Source organism: Garra rufa, chromosome 9 (genome assembly GCF_049309525.1).
Source record: "Garra rufa chromosome 9, GarRuf1.0, whole genome shotgun sequence".
In the NCBI taxonomy this organism is placed as follows: Eukaryota; Metazoa; Chordata; class Actinopteri; order Cypriniformes; family Cyprinidae; genus Garra; species Garra rufa.
The window spans coordinates 19,100,373-19,124,058 of NC_133369.1; the positions used below are offsets into that span (position 1 = coordinate 19,100,373).

At 37.7% G+C, this 23,686-nt stretch overlaps 1 protein-coding gene across 1 annotated transcript in view; it reads left to right on the forward strand.

Moving 5' to 3' along the window:
- me1 (malic enzyme 1, NADP(+)-dependent, cytosolic) overlaps positions 1-23,686 on the forward strand; it is a 187,566-nt gene that overhangs the window by 18,572 nt on the left and 145,308 nt on the right. Inside the window, exons 2-3 of the mRNA XM_073846945.1 lie at positions 12,796-12,929; positions 18,011-18,160. Of these exons, the coding sequence (XP_073703046.1) occupies positions 12,796-12,929; positions 18,011-18,160 (284 nt within the window). The remainder of the gene's footprint in view (positions 1-12,795; positions 12,930-18,010; positions 18,161-23,686) is intronic.

A 23,686-nucleotide genomic window follows, 5' to 3' on the forward strand; every position in this document is an offset into this window, starting at 1 on the left:
ATTGTGTCCAAAAGAAATTTGAAGTAACAACCAGTGCATTACCGTGTTGTTTTGTATTAAATGTTTCCTTCAGTTAGTGTTAGTAGTTAAAGTGTTTTTCTGCAGTGCTTACTTAAAGCCAATATTATTAATCTTTTCAGTGCTAAAAGTGAACACTGACATGTACCAAAATGCAATCTGAAAAGTGACAAGTAGCAAGATGAATAGTAGCACGTCTAAAGAGCCCAGCACTTTGTTTTCTGCAATTGTGCTCCTTTAATAAGTGTAAATTTAATTTTAGGCTTTTTAGGTATTGTTTTGATTGATTACTGCTGTCACTTGAGTTCTCATGGCCATCCATATTCTGAGTTTCTGAATAGTAACCTTAAACTCTCAAATTACAAAGTCCAGCTATTCATGTTTTTTCTAGATTACATGGAATACTTTGTTTCATCTAGCCTTCTCACTTGTGTCAGCCTCTCAGTTACTTGCAAATCCTTCTCTTTGTGGTTACCTTTTGTATAGTTGTTCTGATTCTGTTCCCCAGTGCTCTGATGAAAAGATATGGCTGGAGAGGCATGTTTTTTCTTCAAAGAGAGATGATGACAGACATTTTGGAAATGATAAAGGAAAGTGAAGCACATATAAAAGAAACAAAGAAGAAAAAACAGTGTCAGGGTTGTTGTACTTGAGAACAGGTCATGAGTCTCACCACAGAGTGTCTGGAGAAATTCACTACATATTTACCCGGCCTTGACTCACTCTTGGCCATGAGGGTTCGGAATTTCATTTAACATCTCTTATGCAATTGGATCTTCCCTATTAATTTAATAAGAGAAAGGATGTCTCCTAATTTAAATAGAATAACCCCACTCAGGGGGTGTTGACTCATGGGAACTGAGATTCGAGTCTGGCCTGTGGGATGTCCTGATCTTATTTCCACTCTCTCACTTCTGTTTCAAGACCCATTGAAATTAAACTTTTGTGGTTTTTAATCTAATATGTCTTTGCTCTAAAGAAAAAGTTATCTAAAAATCCTTCAGGCCTTCCAAGATGTAGATGAGTTTGTTTCATCACCCAATGCCTTGAAGTGAAAAGCTGTGTCTGTAAGACACAAATCATTCAATAATACATTTTAATGGTAGTTTCTGGCCAAAATACCATTCCATAATTCATAATACTGCTTCCTCCAGTGAAAAGGTCCATCCCCTGTTGTCTTCTCACATCAAAATCCACCAACATATTCGTTAAGTAATGCATTGAACTGTTTTCTGTGCTTGATCTGTCCATATTTATCTATATATTTATACAAGATGAGTTTTTCACTGGAGAAAGCAATATTATGAATAGATGACGCATATTTTAGCCAGAAGCAACAGTTTGAAGTGTCTTTCATGCAGCTTTTCTCTTTAGAAGGCATTAATTGATGGACTGGCGTTGTGTTTATCTGCTGTTTGAACTTTAATTCGGCTGAAATCTGATGACTTTTGACTCATCTTCTCAGAAATATTTTTCGGTCTGATTAAAATCAGACAATCTTTCTTGAATAAGAATGTCCCGCCTAGCAACTACTGTGATTAGCAAGTAACACATGATTCATAGCTGTGACTTAAGTAGTGATGACCCTTTTCATATGATAACAGGCACAGTGATAAAGCTAGAAGCAATAAAAGCAGCAAGCGATAAATGCTATCTTCTTAATAAATAATCTCCTTGTAAATGTCACCTTAACACAAATAGACAATATTTTTACTTAAGATTTAAACTTTAAGTAGATTAGACAGCTTTTGTACTATTGTTAGAGGACTGAATATTCAATGCAGCTTTTTTCATTGCAAGCTGTACACCTGCAACCCAGGCCTGTAAAGAGAAATCCACCAGCTGTCTTAAACCCTGCTGGACTGAAAGAACATTTTATGACCTTAAAAGAAATCATAGCAACCTACCCCCTTTTACAACTCTTTGGTACCTTTGTGGGCAACATTGGTGGCTGTTTTGAAAGTAGAAGGAAGGGGAATTTTACTGTTCATGATGTGTTTTTGTCCCACAGCTATGGCAACCCACCTTTACAATCTTCTTACCTAACATAGCAGGGTCAAAAGTCAACAATTAAAGAGCAGCACAAAAGGAAGTGCATTTTTAGTTTTGTTTCTGTTAGTAAAATCCACTGGAAACAGATGGCTTTGGATTGTTGTTTTTAGTAAATTTGCTGCTCCGTTGCTCTGCCAGATCGTGGCTTTTCAGATATGAATGGTGATTTAGATTAGAAGCACATTGACAAAGCTTTAAACAATGCTGTATTGTTCAGATGTGTACTTTAGGATTAGCATACCCACATTCAGTCAGCCGCAATAATGATTCATAAAGAAAAATAATGTTATGCTGTACAGGTGTGTGTCTGGCTTTTTGTTTTTGAGTGTTTTAGTCTTGAAAAACCTTTGTGTTTTCCATGGAAAGTTCATTCTCTAATATTTTTGACATTTAGAATAAAAACAAGTAGATAAGGGCAATAAAAGAAAACAATGCTGTAGACATCTTTTCTGTCTCACCACAATGGCTTGACTTTGCTGAAAACACCAGTGTACGATCACAGCAATGTCTATGGTGTTACATGCATGGTGTTACATGCATGCTCTGATTCAGCTGAGTGTAGACAGTAAAAGAGATAACAAAAAAGTGCATCTCTTATCTTTAAGGAGAGCTTGTTGCAGCAGTCCTAAGAAAGATAATTTGTTTAGAAAGAAATTTGACTTTTGGTGTTCTTAGTCAGTTTTTGTCCAAGTCATAGTTTGTTTTGGAAAAGGACCAGGAACTCAGTTCTCTTTTGATTTAGAGCAGATGAAAGAAACCTAATGTCTCCCTTCTTTCTTTTTTACTCCTTCACATATGAACAAACACATCACAAACCATTTCTGATAGTGATATCTATATAAGATAAAATGAGCCTAATCATTAGATTCCTTGTGGTGCTGTCAGCTTTTTTGCTGTTTATCCAACTGTAGCAAAAGACTTTTGTAATATAGATATTTCACTGCTGAGCTAAAAAATAAGAGATATTTCATATAAGAATCTTTTCATAGGATTCCTTGTGCAGCCATCTGCATACTTTCTTAATGCTGGTTTCTGCCTTTGAGATTTAGCTTTAAAATGCAGAAAAAAAGACGATGTTTCAATTCACTTTCTAATTGGAGGGGAGGAAAAAAAGACACTATCAAATTAAAAAGGAAATGTTTTTCTGATTATATTTTACACTTTTATAATAGTCTTATTTTTGATGATTTGTTCCATTACAAAGTTTGAAAACCCACAACGTAGCAATAAAGTGATAAAGATATCTAAAACTTTCTATTGGAATTTTCATTTTCTGTATGATTATGATTAAATTTAGGTGCTTTTTATAAAAAAGCAGTCCAAGAGACTTACTTGAAGTAATAATTCAATTCAATTAAGTATTACTGGTAAAGGAAGGAAACTCAATGTATTAAGAGCCAGGGGTGTAAACTTTTGAATAGAATGAAGATTTTTCTTATTTTGCCTAAATATAATTTTTTTCATTTAGTACTGTCCTTCAGAAGCTACAAAAGATACTTACATGTTTCCCAGAGGACAAAATAAGTTAAATTTACCCTGATCTTCAAATTCAAAAGGTTTTCATGGCTCTTAATGCATAGTGTTCCCTTCTGAAGCATCAACGAGCATTTGAACCTTCTGTAATAGTTGCATATGAGTCCCTCAGTTGTCCTCAGTGTGAAAAGATTGATTTCAACATCAACATCTCAGCATCAAGAACAGTGGGCAGTTTAACGGTTCAGGACAAACAAGGGACTCATGAACAACTATTACTAAACAAAAAAATACAAATAAAAACACAGCTGTGGATCATTCAGGTAACAAAACAGTATTAAAATGGGGGCAGCCGTGGCCTAATGGTTAGAGATTCGGACTTGTAACCCAAAGGTTGCAGGTTCGAGTCTCAGGTCCGGCAGGGATTGTAGGTGGGGGGAGTGAATGTACAGCACTCTCTCCACCCTCAATACCACGACTGAGGTGAGTCCCTTGAGCAAGGCACCGATCCCCCAACTGCTCCCCGGGCGCCGCAGCAATGGCTGCCCACTGCTCCGGGTGTGTGTTCACGGTGTGTGTGTGTTCACTACTGTGTGTGTGCACTTGGATGGGTTAAATGCAGAGCACAAATTCCTTGTATGGGTCACCATACTTGGCCTCACTCACCCCCTTTCCTTTCCTTTCCTTTCCTTAAAAATTAAGTGTATGTAAACTTTTGAACAGGGTAATTTTTTATAAATTCAACTACTGTTTTCTCTTGTGGACTATATGTAAACATCTTTTATGTGAAATATAATATCCAGGTCAGTATTAAATAAAAAATAACATGCATTTTGTATGATCCCTTTTTTTGGTCAAATAATTAACATTTTGCAGATTCTGCAAGGTGTATGTAAACTTTTGACTTCAACTGTATGCACTATACGTAATTTTAATGCTATCGTTTGCTGTTTTTATTACCTCAAAAGAATTATTAGAATTATCCGTTCAGAGTAATATACAAATTACTTGATTACCAAAGTAATCGTTAGTGACAGCTCTTTTCCTAAGTTGGTGTTGAGAGATAAGTGGGTAAATGATTGTTATGTGAGTGTGTTTCAGTTCACTAATTAATGGTTTTGTCATTGAACTTTCAGTAGAGCGTTGTGTGTGAACTGAGTGATCTCTGTGGAAAATATCAAGCACGGAAGTCGAGAATCTGAGTCATACTTCTGGTACCATAGTTTGCTTACCACTAAATACCACAATTCATAAAACACAAGGTTGGTTCGTAGCCAGACAGTCTATTATTGATGGAAGGGGATTTCTGCATTTTTTCCTTCATTTTGCTGATGTTTTGGAGAAATTGTTTCACATTGATTTGTGTTGATGCAGCCCTCACTTTTGTTTGTGCGTGTGAGTCATGCCCTCCTCCTCCAGCTGCTAAAGGACTCTAACTTCAGTACTGTATTATTGCTCACTGTTCAAGCATATATTTTTGGCGTTTAGAGTCATCTTACAAATTAATGGCGCACATGTGGATCTTGCTTATTGCACTTTCCTCAAGGTTCACACGTGTTTGCCTTTCTGCATTTGAGATTCTTCTTTTGTTGGTTTGGTTTCCTGCCTTTAAGTGATTCTTTTATAGAGTTTTTTCACAGACCAGAGGCGATGAAATTTGTTCTCAAGAGTTGTGAAGTCATCATAGATCAGAAGTATTAAGGGAATACTTAACCCGAATGCTATCATCATACTCACACTCATGTCATTCCCAACTTAATATGTCTATCTTCTCTTTTCTTTTTTTAATCCTATTTTGTGTTCTGCAAAGAAGGCCAAACAGGCTTGAAATGACACGAGGGAGAGTAAAAGATGAGAGAATTTTCTCTTTAACTTAGCACATGCACTGCTGATGTCTCATAGCTTGCTTTTGAGGAAATTGAACAACAAACATTCTCTAATCAGATTTAAGCGCTATGTCACTCAGTCTTCTGTATGCTTTATGTCAATATGACATCCAGCGCACTTTCTCCACCCCTAACGTTCTGCTTTTGTCCTATAAGTCACAAGTTCCTTTGCTTGGTCATCCTTTGTTTTTGTCTTGGCCATTGGCTTTTGCCTGTGGCCTGAATTGAGAGCATGGGAAGATGCATATGGCATTAATACAACAATTTAAGCCACGAGGGTGTTTATGAGAATAGCATGTGTTCATACATTCCCTATTTGGTCAGCTGGAAAGGTCTAGTCTGACTTGTACCTCATGACGGCTTGTATTGGAACTATGTGAAAAACATTTTTTGTATTCACCTCAGTGTTTTTTTTCCTCAGCGTTCATAGTTTGTGTCTGATTTTACCTGACATTTTTAACTCTTTAAATCACCGTTGAACCTAAACCAATGATTTAAAACGTCTCAGATTGGTAAACATCTCCTACACAAACCCACACTCATTTTATTTGGAGTCGGCAGTCTCAAATGAGTCTCAGAAGCTGGGAAAAACATCCTGTGTCATCATCAATGCCAAAGCAATCTCCTACAATGCTCCCACTGGAGCTGGAGGTGGATCATGTGCTTGGTACAATTAATTGATGTAAGGTAGGCTGGGACTCCTGCCTCTGTGTCTGACTCACATGGCTGTTGCATCAGGCCAAAACATTCTCTTAACAGAAAAGTTTTTGGTGTTTTTGCTTGGATGAAGGTCTTCACTTGGTCATGAGAGAAATGTGAGAATGTGAGAAGCCTCTGATCTCTGAGAAAGAGAGCCAGTTTGTGTACTTGACTGACATGAAAGATTTCCTTTCTCACGCAATGAAACGGACCAAATTTCAAACCATAGATTGTGTTTGGAGCAAGATGAGGGTTGTGTTTGAGGTATGGTTGTTGTTCTGTGCGTTTTTTCGGCACTGTTAAATTTTAGAAAAAATGCTTTTCCCATTTCACAATCCATTTTTTCCCCTAAAAGTAAAGATAATTCCCACTAATTCCCAGTAATGCAGGGCCTTATGATTTCCACGATGTGGAACACACACCGTTTTGTTTACTACAAGTGTTTTCACTTCTCAATATATGAGTACATGAACAAATAAACAATCTCTAGAACTGCTCTAAGGGTCCCTTCATGAGCATTTTACCGTTTCTTTTTTGAAAAACTTAGTCATATCTTATAGCCTACAGCCAGAAGCTTAAAGGTCTTCCCAGAAACCCCTTAAAATGAAAGGTTGGTTTAACTTGAAGAAACTGTGACAGAAATATATTGCTAAATATAATGATACTACTACTACTACTAATAAAATTATCATTAAAACATTATTTTTAAGGAATATTTAGCAGAAAAATTATTTACCAGAAAAATGTAAATACAGTATTTCTAAAAATAATAATAATAATAATAATAATAAATTAATTATTTATAAAATCAATTAAGTAGATATGCTTTTGATTATTATAATTCAGTTAAACCATTAAAGTGTAATACAGGAAATCAATGGAAACGATAGAATTTGGTAAAAAAATAAAACTGAATTTAGGAAAAAAAAAATTATAGGGCCTTAAAAATTTTATTTTTGTTACATTTTTAATATATTGCTGCTAATTTGTGCTGCTAAGTTTCATGATTTTAATTAATTGAACATGCCTTTTAATAAAAAAAATAATAATTTAACCATTAAAACAGAGTCTAGAAAAAATAAAACTGAAAAAATGGAATCCAGAAAAATTCAAATGAGGCAAAAAAAAAAAAAACAGAATTGGGAAAAAAAATAAAACGGAATTTGAGAATAAATAAAATGGATTGTATTGTACTTGTTGTTTAGACTATCATAGTTTTAAAAGTGTAATCATTTTTTATGACAATGTTTTTCCATTGTCTGGATAAAACAAAGCATGTACTAAAAATCTTTTTAATATGATATTTATATAACACACACACACACACACACACACACACACACACACACACACACACACACACACACACACACACACACACATGTTGGGTTTACATGTTTTATGGGGACATTCCATAGGCGTAATGGTTTTTATACTGTACGTAATGGTTTTAAACTGTATTTTCTATCGCCCTACACCTACCCTACACCTAAACCTAGCCCTCACAGGAGATTGTGCACACTTTTATTTCCTCAAAAAAACTCATTGTGCATGATTTATAAGCCTGTTTCCTCATGGGGACCTGAGAAATGTCCCCACAAGGTCAAAATCTACTGGTATTCCTATCCTTGTGGGGACATTTGGTCCCCACAACGTGATGAATACCAGGTACACACACACACACACACACACACACACACACACACACACAGAAAAATCTGTTTTCATAAAATAAAAACCAACCACTAGATCATAAAATTGCCCAAAGTTGGTCTTGCTCCAAGAACATTAAATCAGTCCAGAATATTAGATAAGAAAAGTCAAATTTCAAATTATAAGGAGCAAATTTGGAAAGCAGAGGTTATGCAGATGGCTCAGCTCAAACTTTTCTCACCAGTGAGAACACAAATGCAATTCTTCATTTAAAGTGGCTCATTATAGTGCTGTTGACACTGATGTGCTTCACGGACTCTCATGTATTCTCCATTAAGGAATCAAGAAACATCACTTCCATTGTAAAGTTCCACTGAAGAAAAGGCTTGTTTTGCTTTTCCTTTACCTTGGTGCTTTTTTGGCTCATCTGTGGACCATATGCAACATTTTCCGTGTACAAGTGCTGGGAATTTCGGATTCAGATTGAGTTGTTTGAATTGGACTCCTTGTGCTCTTCAACGTGACCTCTTGCTTGAAGTCTAGAAGAGCTTTTGAAGGCTGCAGACTGGCTTTTGTCAGATCAAATACAAGGCTTTTATGTTTGCCACAAGGTACTTAGCGCTGTGTGTTTGGGGTGGTGCTGCTGGTCATGGCCAAAGAAGAAGGATGGTGGTATTGATGTTGAGATTACAGGTTGGCATTCACATCAGCTCTCCTTGCTTGAGCTTGTGTGGGCATAACACATGCTGGCACAAGCCACACAGTCTTTATTGTGGTTGTTACGCATGTGGAAGCATTCACACATTCCTGCCCTGCCTGTCCCTTTTTTTGCTACAAAAAGCTGAGCCAAAAAACATGGCGGGCTCTATGATATAACCATTTTCTTTGCATTTTGACTCTTAAAGACAGAGTTCATCACTTACTTATCATTATGTTGTTATAAACCTGTGTGATTTTCTTTATTCTCTGGAACACAAAAGCTGTTTTGATGTTTCAGTGTTGTTTGAACATTGTTGGCATTCACAATATGTTCTTTTGTGTTCCACAGAAAGAGAAAGATAGTTAATCAGGTTTGTAGGGCTGCACAATACAATACTGCACAATTAAACTGAAATAGTGTGATCAAATCAAATCGCAAAGGCTGCAGTTTATTTAAATATGTGCACTGCGTCTTTGTTCCACACAAACTTATCTCTCAATTTGCTCTTAAAATTGGGTCACTTAAAGGAATAGTTCAGTCCTGAATTAAACATTTCCTCATAATTTACTCACACCCATGTCATAAAAGATGTTCATGTCTTTCTTTCTTCAGTTGAAAAGAAATTAAAGGGATAGTTCACCCAAAAATGAAAATTTGATGTTTATCTGCTTTCCTTTCCAATGTGATTACGTAATGCATGAAGTTGTGGACGTGCATCGCTGACAAGACGAGCATTTGTGGTTAAAAAGTATATACATTTTTATATTTTAGAAAATTACTTCGGTAGATAAGACCCTTATTTCTTGGCTGGGATTGTGTACAGCCATTTGACGATGCATTGAAACGGCATTTTGGACCTGCTTGTCCCGATTGACGTCTACTATATTTTATAGTTTGAGATGTAATTACCAAATTTTAGATAAAATTGTGCATTTATAAATTTTAAATCACAGTATTTTTTTTTTCCCAAAGCATGCAGCCCTACATTTTTGAACAGACATTGCAGTGGGTAAATGATGACAGATTTTACATTTTGGGGTAAACTCTCCCTTTAAGTGCTTTTAAATGATGCATCCATCTGGGCGATAGACTTTTTGCTCTGTTTGCTATTCTTTTCATGTCCTACTGTTTACAATCCTTTTTATATAAATAGCCGCAGTACTGTTATGTTTTCTATATATAGAGCAAGATTCGCAAGTCTCGCACTCATCTTAATGTTTTGGCAACGCAGAGTCGCTCTTAAGCAGTGCCAAGTTCCTCACCATTTCCCACGCCAGCCCTGCCAGGAGCTCCGGGACTCATTTCTCTAATCTTGCCATCCATGCGTGCCATCAAACAGACCACTTTCTCCAGTCCAGCCATCCGTGGCCACGATCAAAATGCCAGTCCTGGGGCCTGTGGACGTGCCCTCCAGAGTTCCGCCTGCAGCTCATTGTTAGAGACATTAATTTGCCGCTTGGGCCTGGTTCCACTGATATCTCCATTACACATATGCCACAAGGAACCATTCAGTGTTCGTAGAGCTGTGTGAGTAATTAGATTTGATTAGGTAGAGCTGTTCTCATTGAGAATGTCTGTTGCTATTGCTTTCGAGTCATCATCAATCTTCTCAAATCGCTAGGAATATTTTGGCTGAAGACACCCTACCAAAGCTCATTTAGGCGTTTGCATGTGTCAGTAAAGGTCAATGAAATGATATTTTCAACAGCTCTCTCAACAGTCTCTAATATACGATATAGTTAGTGTTTTAACAACCCTACAAACCAACAGAAAGGAAATCTGATGTAATCATAAGTGTCTAGGGATAGTCTTGCAAAAACCACCGGCTTTTCGAGCAAAATAGAATGTCCGTTTTTAATCACAAAGGTTGCAATTCAGACCTGGCAGGATGGTGTTGACTTTTCAAGGCTCTTAAATACAGACCATCAGTTAGCTTCAGAAGATGACAGACACAAGAGAAGCTACAAATAACGTCCAATGGCTGCTGAGTAATAACTCTTTATTTTTGCCACAGGATCTTTCTAGAAGCTAAACAGTGCTGTTACATGCTGTTTTTTGAGGGCTGTTGGTTGTATTTGTACTGTAGCTATCACAAAAAGGACAGTCGAGTCAAGTTTCAATAAGCAGTATATTAATATACAGTTGAAGTCAAAAGTTTACATACGCCTCGCAGAATCTACAAAATGTTAATTATTTTAACAAAATAAGAGGGGTCATACAAAATGCATGTTATTTTTTATTTAGTACTGACCTGAATAAGATATTTCATGTAAAAGATGTTTACATATAGTCCACTGATGCTTCAGAAAGAAACATGATGCATTAAGAGCCGGGGGTGAAAACTTTTTGAATTTGAAGTTCAGGGTAAATGTTTTAAAACTTATTTTGTCTTCTGGGAAACATGTAAGTATCTGTAGCTTCTGAAGGCTTCATTCTGTTCAAAAGTTTACACCCCTGGCTGCTAATGAATTGCGTATATATTTTGATTTTGACTTGACAAAGTGGTGATATGTAAGTGTGTGAGTTGTTTAGTTGTATTAATCTTCCCATTATCGCCATTATGTTGTTCATTCAGACTTATTCACGAATCCAGATTGAAGAACACAAGGATGGAATTTATCGTATTAAAACAGACTGTTCAGACTCTGAGTTAAACTGGCTTGCAGATATTACAGAAATATAGCATTTCATGTTTATCTAATGAAGCAGCAGCAAAATCCTCATAATTTTTATATAGCGAATTTCTTTTGGCCTCAGCTGCGTCAAAAACTCTACATCTCATTGCACGTGTGCAGACTGGTCTTCTTGTGTTTACAAGGCCAAAATCATTTTTACAAACAGACCACTTAACATAACCAGATGAAAAAGGGCTGAAAAGCCAGACTTGCATATACTTGTTTAAAAAAGCAAATCTAGCACTGCCTTTCAGGGTTTTGGGCCTTCCTTAGTGGTTTCTCTGAAGGAGCAGCCAGAGGCATGGCAATGATGATGCAAGTCTGTCATTAGGGAAAAGACAGGCTGGCTTCAAATGCCACAGCTTTTGGTCCTCACAGATATTCCTAAATAAGCATCCACCTCTGTGGAACACAGTCTTGTTCAGCAGTGCACATGTGGAGTCTGGTAATATGAACTCAGGGCCTCCTGGCTGTAGCATTTGTTTTGTAGAGTTCAGGGTCAGGGTAAATGTCAAGGGTCATGGCAGCAAAGTAGCAGCCTTGCTCTTTTGGCTGTGCGCCACACTGTGGTGTGATCCAACCGTGACCTCTGTGACCTTTCCTTGGCTTTGCTTGCATTACAGACTTCCTCACCATAACAAACAGTGAGTTGGGAAATAGAGCTATATGAGCAGCTACATAAGGCCTTTTAGTCATCTGAGAGGTATAGAGGGGAAATATGGGGATTTATAGAAGCTTTTCCAAACAATCTTTTAATAACACAGCTGCAGAGGCTTAGTTGAATAAAGATTAATCACTGAAATGAATGCAAGGTATATATGTTTCCTATTACCATAGTAGTGCTTGTAGGGATTTTACATACTTGCACAGAATGCAAATGTATTTAATGTAAATGTGAACAAGAAAAAATCCACAGGTAATCGATATCTGCCCTATTTAGATTCTATAATGTAATATTTTAAGTCCCTTATGCTCAACAAGCACAATCTTTTCTATTTTAATATATTTTAAAATGTATTTATTCTTATGAGCTTAAGCAGATTTGGTGCTCAAGGAACTTGATAGAACTTTTTTAAGTCATATTATGTAAGTTAAATTGATTCCAACATTTAGTTAACTCTGATTTTAGACTTAGCAGTGCATGCTAGTGTTCTGATATGTGACCTTGGACCACAAAACCAGTCTTAAGTAGCACGGGTATATTTGTAGCAATAGCCAAAAATACATTGTATGGGTCAAAAATATAAATTTTTCTTTTGTGCCAAAAATCATTAGGATATTAAGTAAAGGTCATTAAGATCATGTTCCATGAATATACTTTGTAAATTTCCTACAGTAAATATATTCTAACTTATTTTTGATTAGTAATATGCATTGCCAAGAACTTTATTTGGACAACTTTAAAGGCAATTTTCTCAGTATTTTGATTTTTTTTTTTTTTTTTTTTTTGCACCCTCAGATTCCAGATTTTCAAATAGTTGTATCTTGGCCAAATATTGTCCTATCCTAACAAACCATACATCAATGGAAAGGTTATTTATTCAGCTTTCACACCATATGACTGTTTTTTTTTTGGTCCAGTGTCACATATGTTCAGTAATAATTGTTAATAGTCAACCTTTCTGTCTCCTCTTTGCAGGGGATGGCGTTCTCCCTGGAAGAGCGCTTGCAGCTGGGTATTCATGGCCTGTTGCCTCCCTGCTTCCTCAGCCAGGATGTGCAGGTATTGCAGGTCCTCAGAAACTACGAGCTGAAAAAGGATGACTTGGACAGGTGAGGAAATTGGCCGCTAACATCCATCCTGTTGCTGTCAGACAATCCTGGTCCACTATAATTTCTTTGTCTCAAATTGATCTGTTGTCCTCTGTACCAAAATTTCACACCTTTCAGATCACAGAAATAGTGTTAGATGTAAGACATACGGTTGTTGCTGCCAGTTGGACAATAAGTAGATCCTTTGTTACAGCAAGAAGGGTTTACTTTTATTATTTTTTATTTTTGTGCAAAGCAAAAGGACATCAAGTTGAATACCCCTGCTGGTTGACGGGACATAAAAGGCATCATCAAAGTACCATCTAAATAACATCAATAGGTCTTGTCAGTTCGCGTTTTCTCAGAATTTATTAGCCCCTGCTGTTATGCCACTCCCAAAGCAGTAGGGGATCTGTTCCCAAGTTTTGCAGGCCTGACTTTTCTGGAAATTATGTTTCCGTCATATCTCAAGGCTACTAGTCATATAAAAGTCTTTGTTTTGTCCTTGCAGACAGTAGACACGATTTATTTCTGGATGGGTCGCTTTCAGTCGAATGACCCTGACCTAGGCACGCATATTACTCACTGCTAGAGCAATGAGGGATTCTTTCCCAGACTATCAGAGCTATTTTGATGTTCTGCTGCTTGAATTTTGTAAAGGGACGAGAAGCATGCCAAGATTTTTAACAAAAATATTTGAGGATTATTTTTGTCAAAGATGAAAAAAGAGAGTACAAGCATTTGTTGGCTTGGATAAGAGAGACAAGTAGTTTTGACAGTTTGTTGAGTAAGTACAGCATAGGCCTTTTTTGAAAACAGTCTCTGCTGTAGGCAGCGGTCAATGGACTGAGAAGCAATAATGAGGAGGCATTTCACAACAGAGCTAATTCATCACATAATATGTAAAAAGCTTCTTATTCTGATCATTTGTTTGATTAATATCAAGCAGTGAGGACTGCAGGAAGCCTTGATCTGTGCATAAATAATCTCTTTTTCTCTCTTGGCATTTGAATAACTTGGCAAATAAAAGCTCCTTGTGCAGTACTGTTGCATGGTTCGATATCAGTTTTGATTATCATACACTGGGCTTTCATTCACTGGAGTTGGCTTATTATTATGAGGATTTAACAAGCTCATAAATGAAATAAGGATTTGCCACAAATGGGCAATAAATGAAACTGTGATGATTGGTGACGCTTGTTATTAATGTTGTGACTTGTAGGGAGTGTAGTTTGACATTCATAATCTTGTTATAGTTATTTTCATCAAACAATTGCACTCTTTAGTAGTTTTGGAGAAGTGGTGTTTTGGGAAAGTATGAGGCGTAATACGTGACAAAATTTAAATTTTTATCAGCAGGCTGATGCATCAGTAGCACTTCACAATATATTTAAATGTATAAAATATTCATGATATGCATATGCCAAATGGCTTGCGTCATCTAAATGATTTCAATACTTCAAAAGGTTTCAAAAAGTCAATGTTTTAGGTTGTCGCAGATAGCTGAGAATAGACTGGGCAAACAACTTGTGGCGTGTGTATTTGTGTGTTTTTATGTATGAGAGTGTGCGATCTGATCTGAACATATGCGGAACAATCAAGCCGTCATTATGCTCTTATAATACTCTGAGAGGATGAATCAGCCCAAGTAACCTGCCACTGATGATTTAGTGTCAGAAGAACAAACTGCATCCACTGTTCACGTAACGCTGGGTTCTTCGGGAAGCAGAGCAATGTCATCCTTGCCACAACCAAAACCACACTTCTTTAGAGACATTCTTCCTGTGTGAGTCCCGTGCAGCAGTGCAGCCAAATGAAGCGCGTTGATGGGCACGCTCTTGCTCTTACCGATGTGTGCGCGGGTGCGCTCTTCTAGGAGAAATGCCTGTACAAGGACTTCCACCCTTTAGGACGTCATGAAGAGCCATGATCGAAAAAAACTTTCCAAAAGCTGTAAAAACGTGTAAAAATTTGTTATACGTCCAAATCGTTTTTTGAAACTTTGGCCATGTTTAGCATGAGAATCCAACTCTTTAACAGTTTATATAACTTAACATGCATGAAACAGCATTGGACCCCCCCCCCCCCTTAAGATAAGATATTTTTGATGAAATTCAAGAGCTTTCTGACCCTGGGTAGACGGCAACGCAACTACCACAGTTAAGGCCCAGAAAGGTAGTAAGGACATCGTAAAATGTGCCTTGTTTACGAACAGGGAAATGCACACTCATGTTCATTGAATAAAGTTATTTTTGTTTTCCTGGCACACAAAAAGTGTTGTCAAAGCTTCATAAAATTATGGTTGAACCACTAATGTTAGACTATTTTAACAATTTCCTACCTTTCTGGGCCTTGAACCTGGTTGAAAAGCTCTCGGAGTTCATCAAACATATCTTCATTTGTGTTCTGAAAGTGAACAAAGGTCTTATGGGTTTGGAATGACATGAGGGTGAGTAATAAATGACAAATGAGAATTTGCATTTCTGTCCCTTTAAAGCATTATCATATTGTGTTACTTAACAAGTTTCTGCAGTATCGTGCAGCCTTAGACATCAGGAAAAACATTTAAGTTTGAAAGTTTGGCTGAAAAAAATCTGATTTAAGCATATACAGGAATAATGTTCCTTAAGTTTCAGAATTATCACGCTTGTTAACATAGTCTAAGCACCTCATTTTGAAGTACTGCCTTCCCCTTCACAATGCCACCGCATACAGTAAACCCTGTGAAATCCATTACTTCCAATGGTTTATTGGGAATACATACAGTTTTACAGCAGCAATTGGCTTTGCCAAAATAGAAGACGGCCAATCCAGCAAGATTCTAGCTTAGCCAAGTCTCAAGAATGACGTTTGGTTGACTCTCCTGAGGTGCAGATAGGTAACAAGGTGGCAAAATATCTCTCACACATTTCACCCTCACAGACCCTGTCAGAGTGCTGCATTCTGAGTTCATGACTGTTTCGACAGAACTGACACTCACCTAGAGTTCGATTTCTTCTCATCCCACCTTTGTTATTTTACAGTCCTGGTAAACATCTGACTGTTTCCTCCTGCCTCAGGAAGGTGTGCACGCTATTCCTGAGCCAAACAAGAGAGATATTATGCTTTTGCCTTGATGGAAAGCTTGCTCGTACTGATGGGGAATGTGACGTGGGCTTGTTAATTTGGGTCAGATGTAGAACTTGAACATATTTCTCTTGAACGTATTTCTATAACAAGGAACTTGTGTCTAAGATCTCCAGGGGCATTTTTGTGCTTGGTGTGTATTTTTCCTAGCTTTTTGACATAAGCAGGGAAAATCCCTAATTATTCTTGAGCTTTGTTTAGAAGCAGCAGTCAAGACTTTTTAATGTGACAGTTTGATCATCTCTGTACTACATTGTTTGGCATTTCCATGTAATTTCTTTCCTAATATGTTTCCCTCTGCCTACACTGTAAATCCAAACAACCACAGTGTTAATGAGTGAATATATATATATAATATATAATACTGTCGATATATGAAATTCTGAAATATATCCTATGGTATAATATAATATTTATTGTAAATATTTAATTTGTAAAAATATTGTACAATATTATATAACATATTAATATGTTAATTATATAGATAAAAATGTATTTATTTATTTATTTATTTATTTAATTGTATGATGGGTTTTAAGACCATAGAAACTCAAGTATAAAATTACCTACAATATTGCATAACATTTAAAATAAATAGATATTAAAATTGAAAAGACAGTCAAAAGTTTACATACGCCTTGCAGAATCAGCAAACGGTTAATTATTTTATCAAAAAAAGAGGAGTCATTCACAGTGCTTGTAATTTTTTATTTAACAGTTAAACTGCCGACTGTTCTACAGAAAAAAACCCTCAGGTCCAGCAAATTCTTTGGTTTTTCAGCATTTTTGTGTATTTGAACCCTTTCCAACAATGACTGTATGATTTTGAGATCCATTTTTTCGCACTGACGACAACTGAGGGACTCATACGGAACTATTACAGGTTTAAATGCTCACTGATGCTTCAGAAGGCAACTTATTTTGTCTCCTGGAGAACATGTATGTATCTTCTGAACGGAAGTACTAAATGAAAAAATATGATATTTAGGCAAAATAAGAAAAATGTACACAAAAAAAACATACTCAAGTTTACACCCCTGCCTCTTAATGCATTGTTTTTCCTTCAGAAGCATCAGTGAGCATTTGAACCTTCTGTAATAATTGCATATGAGTCCCTCAGTTGTACTCAGTGTGAAAAAATGTATCTCAAAATCATACAATCATTGTTGGAATGGGTTTAAATACACAAAAATGCTGAAAAACCAAAGAATCTGTGGAACCTGACGGACTTTATTGAAGAACAGCGGTCAGTTTAACTGTTCAGGACGAACAAGGGACTCATAAACAACTATCACAAAACAAAACAAAAACACAGCTCTGAATCATTCAGGCAACAACACGGTATTAAGAATCAAGTGTTTGTGAACTTTCGAACAGTGTCATTTTTATAAATTCAGCTATTATTTTCTCTTGTGGATTATATGTAAACGTCTTTCACATTAAATATCTCATTCAGGTCAGTACTGAATAAAAAATAACAAGCATTTTGTATGACCCTTTTATTTTGGTAAAATAATTAACATTTTGCAGATTCTGCAAGGTGTATGTAAACTTTTGACTTCAACTGTATTTATATTTATTTATATTTATTATGGTGATATTAGATTCTTGTTGAGTTGACTGCAATAAATCCATCATCTGATTAAACCAATGCTTCTCCGATTCCTTGTCACATACTGTATTCAGAAGCCCCATTTTGGCAGCAAACTTTAATGTTAAATTTACCAGTTTACTCAACAGTCCACACAGACACAAGTCTGTGACAGCAGCTTTAAATGGTTGGGTAGATGCTTTAGGTAATCCTTCCTTAAATGTGGAGCAAATATAATCCCAAGAGGTCCTAAAAACCAAGAAGCTACTCTTTGTACCTTGTATCTGTCTTGATTTCTAGCTTTATTTATCATTTGCTGACCATTGTTATAAAATGTCCTTTAATACATGTTGACATATTTACAGTGTGTTCTACCTTCTTACAGATACGTCTTTCTGATGAGCCTTCAGGACCGCAATGAGAAGCTGTTTTACCGGGTCTTGACCTCAGACGTAGAGAGATTCATGCCCATTGTGTACACGCCTACGGTCGGCCTAGCGTGCCAGCAGTATGGCCTTACTTTCAGGAGACCTCGGTAAGAGACTGCTGAACGTAATTTAATTTGTTGTTATAGTTAAGTTCTTTCTCCTTCAACACGCTCCTTAAGCAAACACATCCATCCGGTTGACAGCTTTTCTTTCAGCTCCTGGCATTGTCGCTCTGCTTTTTGAATTGTTCTACAAATCGTCAAATATCTCGCTTTCAGGCAAATGAAACTGAACGCCTCTGGAAAGTTGAAACATCTGTCTGGAGAGTTGAATATACATCCTGTCATAACAGAAATCTATTGTATGGTGGAATTTGGAGGCTGTGCTGTCAGAGTTTTTTGACTCCTTGAAGTATATGCCAGTATAAATAAGTATAACCTTTAGTTCATTGACGAGCTTGGCATATGTTGTGAGATTATTATCATTTTCTGCTTCCTGTGCTGGTTCAGTTTGTGATTAGCAGCCATTATCACCAATTTCATCTATCAAATTATGCCTCTTTTTTTCCTTACCAATCTATTTTGTGGAGTGAGTTAGGTCTGGACGTGATCAAAAATAAGAATGCATTTCAAGTCTTCTCATTGTTTTCAGTGATCCATTTTGAGGGATTTCCTAGGATTCTCGAATGAGGGGAAATTTTAGAGCTTTCCACACCCCTCAACATTACGCAAGAGCTTTCCGCAATCTCCCTAAATGCAAAATATTTGGAAAGAATGCCTAGCAGACTCATTACTTCTGATTTTATGATATAGGACAGTGGTTCTTAACTGGAGGATTGCAACCCAAAAATGTGCCTCAGGTCTGTCCTGATAGGATGAAAGAACAGCAGGGGAAAAACTATGCCAAAATGCAACTAACCATATAATTGTGCATCATTAGGATAGCAAGATAAATGGAAAACGAAGGAGAAAAGCTTTCCATTTATTTTGTTGATGACTGTGCGTCCTGTCAAACTATTGTATCTTTTTGTGCAAGTTCATCTGTTGCTTGATAATATCACTAATATTACTTGAATTTTTAAACCAGTGTTTTTTTCACATGTGAAAAAGATGAAACATTTAATCATTTTTCTGTGGAACACAAAAGAAAGTATTTCAAATGTAATATTTAAAATATACAGTTGAGGTCAAAAGTTTACATACACCTTGCAGAATCTGCTTTATTTTTTCAAAATAGGAGGGATAATGCAAAATGCATATTAGTTTTTTGTTTAGTACTGACCTGAATAAGATATTTCAAATAAAAGACGTTTACATATAGTCCACAAGAGAAAATAATAGTTAATAATAGTAAAAATTTATAAAAAAAAATGACCCCTTTCAAAAGTTTACATACACTTGATTCTTAGTACAAATTCTTTGTTTGTTTTTTTTAAGCATTTTTGTGTATTTGAACCCTTTTCAGCAATGACTGTATGATTTTGAGATCCATCTTTTCACACTGAGGACAACTGGGGGACTCATATGCAACTATTACAGAAGGTTCAAACACTCACTGATGCTCCAGAAGGAAAAAAAAAAGATGCATTAAGAGCCAGGGGTGAAAACTTTTGAACAGAATAGAGGTGTACATTTTCCTTTTGCCTAAATGTAATATTTTTTCATATTTTATATATATTTTTAAGCGTATGTAAACTTTTGAACAGGGTCATTTTTATAAATTCAACTATTATTTTCTCCTGTGGACTATACGTTAACGTCTTTATGTGAAATATCTTATTCAGGTAAGTACTAAATAAAAAATAACATGCATTTTGTATGATCCCTCTTATTTTGTTAAAATCAGAATCAGAATCAGAATGAGCTTTATTGCCAGGTATGTTTACACATACTAGGAATTTGTTTTAGTGACAGAAGCTCCACAGTGCTACAGAATGACAGTGTCATGACAACACAGATTATATAATTAACATTTTTCAGATTTTGTGAGATGGTGCACGTTTTTAGCAGTGAAAGTTTAAAATACACCGGTAATTGTGCAAATTGAATGGTTAAAGTCGAGTAGTTTTAGTGAGTTGGAGTGGGTGAAATTGAATCTGAGGTGGCACAAATCAGATTGGAGGGGTATTGTTTTTCGCGTTTAAAATCATATTCCGGTGTGAAGGGGTCTGTCCTTTAGATCATTGCAGGGGTCTAATCCTCCCCAAGCCTCCCTTGACGCTGGGCCTGGTATGTACACTCACACAAATATTCCCAAAGATTCCCTCTTTGGTTTAAAATGTGTCAAACAGACCACCAGGTTGGAGCAAAAATCTCAGATTAGAGTGCTTATCACAACAAAGTGAAATGCACAGTGTGAGGTGCTGCTGGTATTATTGCTACGAATCTTACACACAGACGAAACATTGTAGCAGTGTGTTCCAGTTGCATTAAGTGCTCAGCCTCTAGATAATAAACTCATTTCTTATCACTCAGGATCAACAGACTTTACAAACGCAAGCTGAAATTGACCATGTCATCTTTTTTCTGCGTTCAGCAGGGTTCATAGATCTTTAAAACTCACATAGTGGCCCAGTGTGAGATGACCTTTTGTAGTAATGGTTTTAAAGAGATTTTCCTGCTGACCCACTTGTCCCACCATTGATCTTCAGACACCAGTGAGCGCACCAGAGAATTTGTAATTTCTGAGGGTGAACTTTCTGCTCAGCAAAATTATAAATGTGAAAAGGCTTTCATGTGAAATGTCAGGGGTTTTGTCTGGGAATGTTGACAAATAGGTATGAACGCCCTTTCCATGACCTAGAGCTCTCGACTAAGTTGGAAACATGCAAATGTGAAAAGGTTTTTGTGTATTGCTAAGTTCATAAAGTCATCGTTTAAGAGAGATCATTATAGATTTTTTTTTTTTTTAACTTAAGTCATATGCTAGTTCAGTTAATTTTGGCTTGATTCTGAGTCAGAGCAGTTTCAGCTAAAAAGGTCAAAACTACAGTCGTCTAATTGCTTTGGGTGTAAAACAGCCTAATTACAGTAGGTTATTGACCTGTTTAGAAAGAAATAAACAGAGTAAGTGTGTGGTCGGACATCTTTCCTGTTATTATTCCTGAGGTAATGACAGACATTTCTTATAGGAGTTGTCATTTATGCATAATATAGGGTGTACACCTCTCTTTAAACTTTGTGGCCCTCATAAAGAGGTTTAAAACACACTCTTTTATTTGGCCCTCCCACACACACACACACACACACACTTAGATCAGATCGATGAGCATCTAGGACTCCCTTATCCTTCATTTATCCCCTGTTTGGAGAAAGCAGTTGAACCTTTTTCATAGGAACTGTGTTGAGCGGGTCATTACTTGGTTCCAGAAAGCCATCAGTTTAAGATTTATTCTTACATTAAAAATGGGAATAAAGTTTGGAATTACAAGGTTTTGACAAATAATATGGGATAACATTTGGGATGAATTCTCTTGCTGATTTTGTGGACGTTGTGAAACAATGTGGAGATCATGTAGTGTAGCTCAGTGGGGTATAAAAATCACATCCAGAGTAAACACACAGTTGTAGGTTGTGAAAAGTTTAATTTCTCTCTCTCTGTTCCATTTGGTATATACACTTCTTAATGTAAAATCTTAATGTCACACTTTGTGCTTTGTGATTCTTTTAGGGGCTTGTCACTGTCATGCTTTGGCATTGGCAAGATGCCTTGCAGATATACAGTACTGTGAAAAAGTTTTAGGCCACTAGTATTTTCAATGGTTTTAAGTCAGTTCATTCTATCTTTTGCTGTAGTTTGTCAGTAGGAAATATCAGTTTACATTTCCAAGCATTAATTTTGCCAGTAATTGTAATGATCCAGTGAGATTTGGGACAACAGCCAGTAAATCCAGAAGAACTGTGGCATCATCTCCAAGATGCTTTAAGAAACCTACCGCAAACACACAAGAAGCAATAGATAGAAATAACTGACTTAAAACCATGTTTTGTTGGTGAAAATACTAAAATACTAAAACTTTTGCACGTACTGTATATACATTTTAGGCCTTTTTGATCCAACTGCACTGCAGTGGACATGGAAATTATATATGTATATTACTTTTCTCTTGTTCTGTGTTGTATTGTAACCTTTGGGTGTCTGCAAAATCTTCATTGTTACCCAATTCCAGGCCTATGTTTCCCTTCCAGGAACTCAACACTGCGTCCTGAAACGCTATGGGGAACGCCATTGGCGGGCCGCACTCTGAGTCATAGTCCAACGTCCAATGAGAAACGGGAGTGACGTCACAGCCGCGGTGACGTCATCGACCAGGAAGTATAAAAGCACATGCGTTTGAAGCTGGCGTCAGCTTTTGTCATTCAGCGGAGCGCTCTATGTCTATTGTCTGTCTGTCCGGTTATACTGCTGTTTTTACGTGCCAGTTTGCACAACTTTATTTTGAGCAGTATGCCAAAAGGGGGAAAACGTTCTTTTAAAAGAGAAAGAAAGGCGGTTGAGCAGCCCCATAGAAAGTGTGTCCCTCCCTGCCAACGTTTCATTGTTGGTGGGGATACACACGATCTATGTGTGGTCTGCTTGGGAGCGGAGCACGCTAGGTCAGCCCTTGAGGGGGTTGGCTGCCCGCAGTGCGAGCGAATGCCGCTGCGGTTGCTCTGTTCCCGGAAAGCCCTCTTTGAGGAGGGGGCTTTCACCAGCGTTCCCCGCAGGTCTGGCCCCGCTTCCGCTGAGGCGGAGCGGCAGCTGCACTCGTGGGGTTCGCAGTTAGATCTGCTGGAGGGAGTTGAGACGGGTGATCCCCTATCTCTCTCCTCACCCAGCGGATCGTTTGACCTCCTCTTGGATGAGGAAGCCCGCACTGCGGTTCCTTCCCTCCAAGAGGAGGAGTCAACGCTTCATCTGTCTTCCTCCGAGGAGGTTGACATTGAGAGCGTTGACACCCCACAACCGCCCCCCCCCCCGTTCACCCCAGTACGAGGAGCTAGTAGAGGTGCTGACTAACGCGGTGGCCAAGTTAAACATCAGCTGGCCACCCGTTCAAGAACATGAACCGCAGGGAAGCAGGCTTGATGAGCGCTTCCTGCGGGCGAAGTCAGCACCTCCTAAACGGAGCCTTCCTTTTTTCCCCGATCTCCACAAAGAGATCTCGAGATTGTGGGAAAAACCATACTCCTCCCGTCTTTTCTCCCCCGCCTCTGATTACTACGGTAATGTAGGGGGGATGGAGGAGTATGGCTACAAGACGATGCCACAGGTCGAGCAGACACTAGCGAGCTATCTGTCTCCCGGCCTGGCATCGTCTCTGAAGGCTCCGTCCTTGCCCACCAGGCCATTAAAAATCACATCAGGCTTGATGGGCAAGGCATATGCGGCAGCAGGTCAGGTTGTGGTTGTCTCCACACTGTGTCTGTGCTACAGGCATACCAGGCTGACCTGCTGAAGGAGCTCAGCGACGGCGAGGAAGTGAGCGTCATGGAGATGCGCAGGACCGCAGACCTGGCGCTCCGCGCCACCAAGGAGACCGCCCGTGCCATCGAGCGGTCTATGGCAGCCCTGGTGGCCGCGGAGAGGCATCTCTGGTTGACCCTGTCCGACATGAAAGAGAAGGACAGGGTCACGCTCCTGGACGCCCCTCT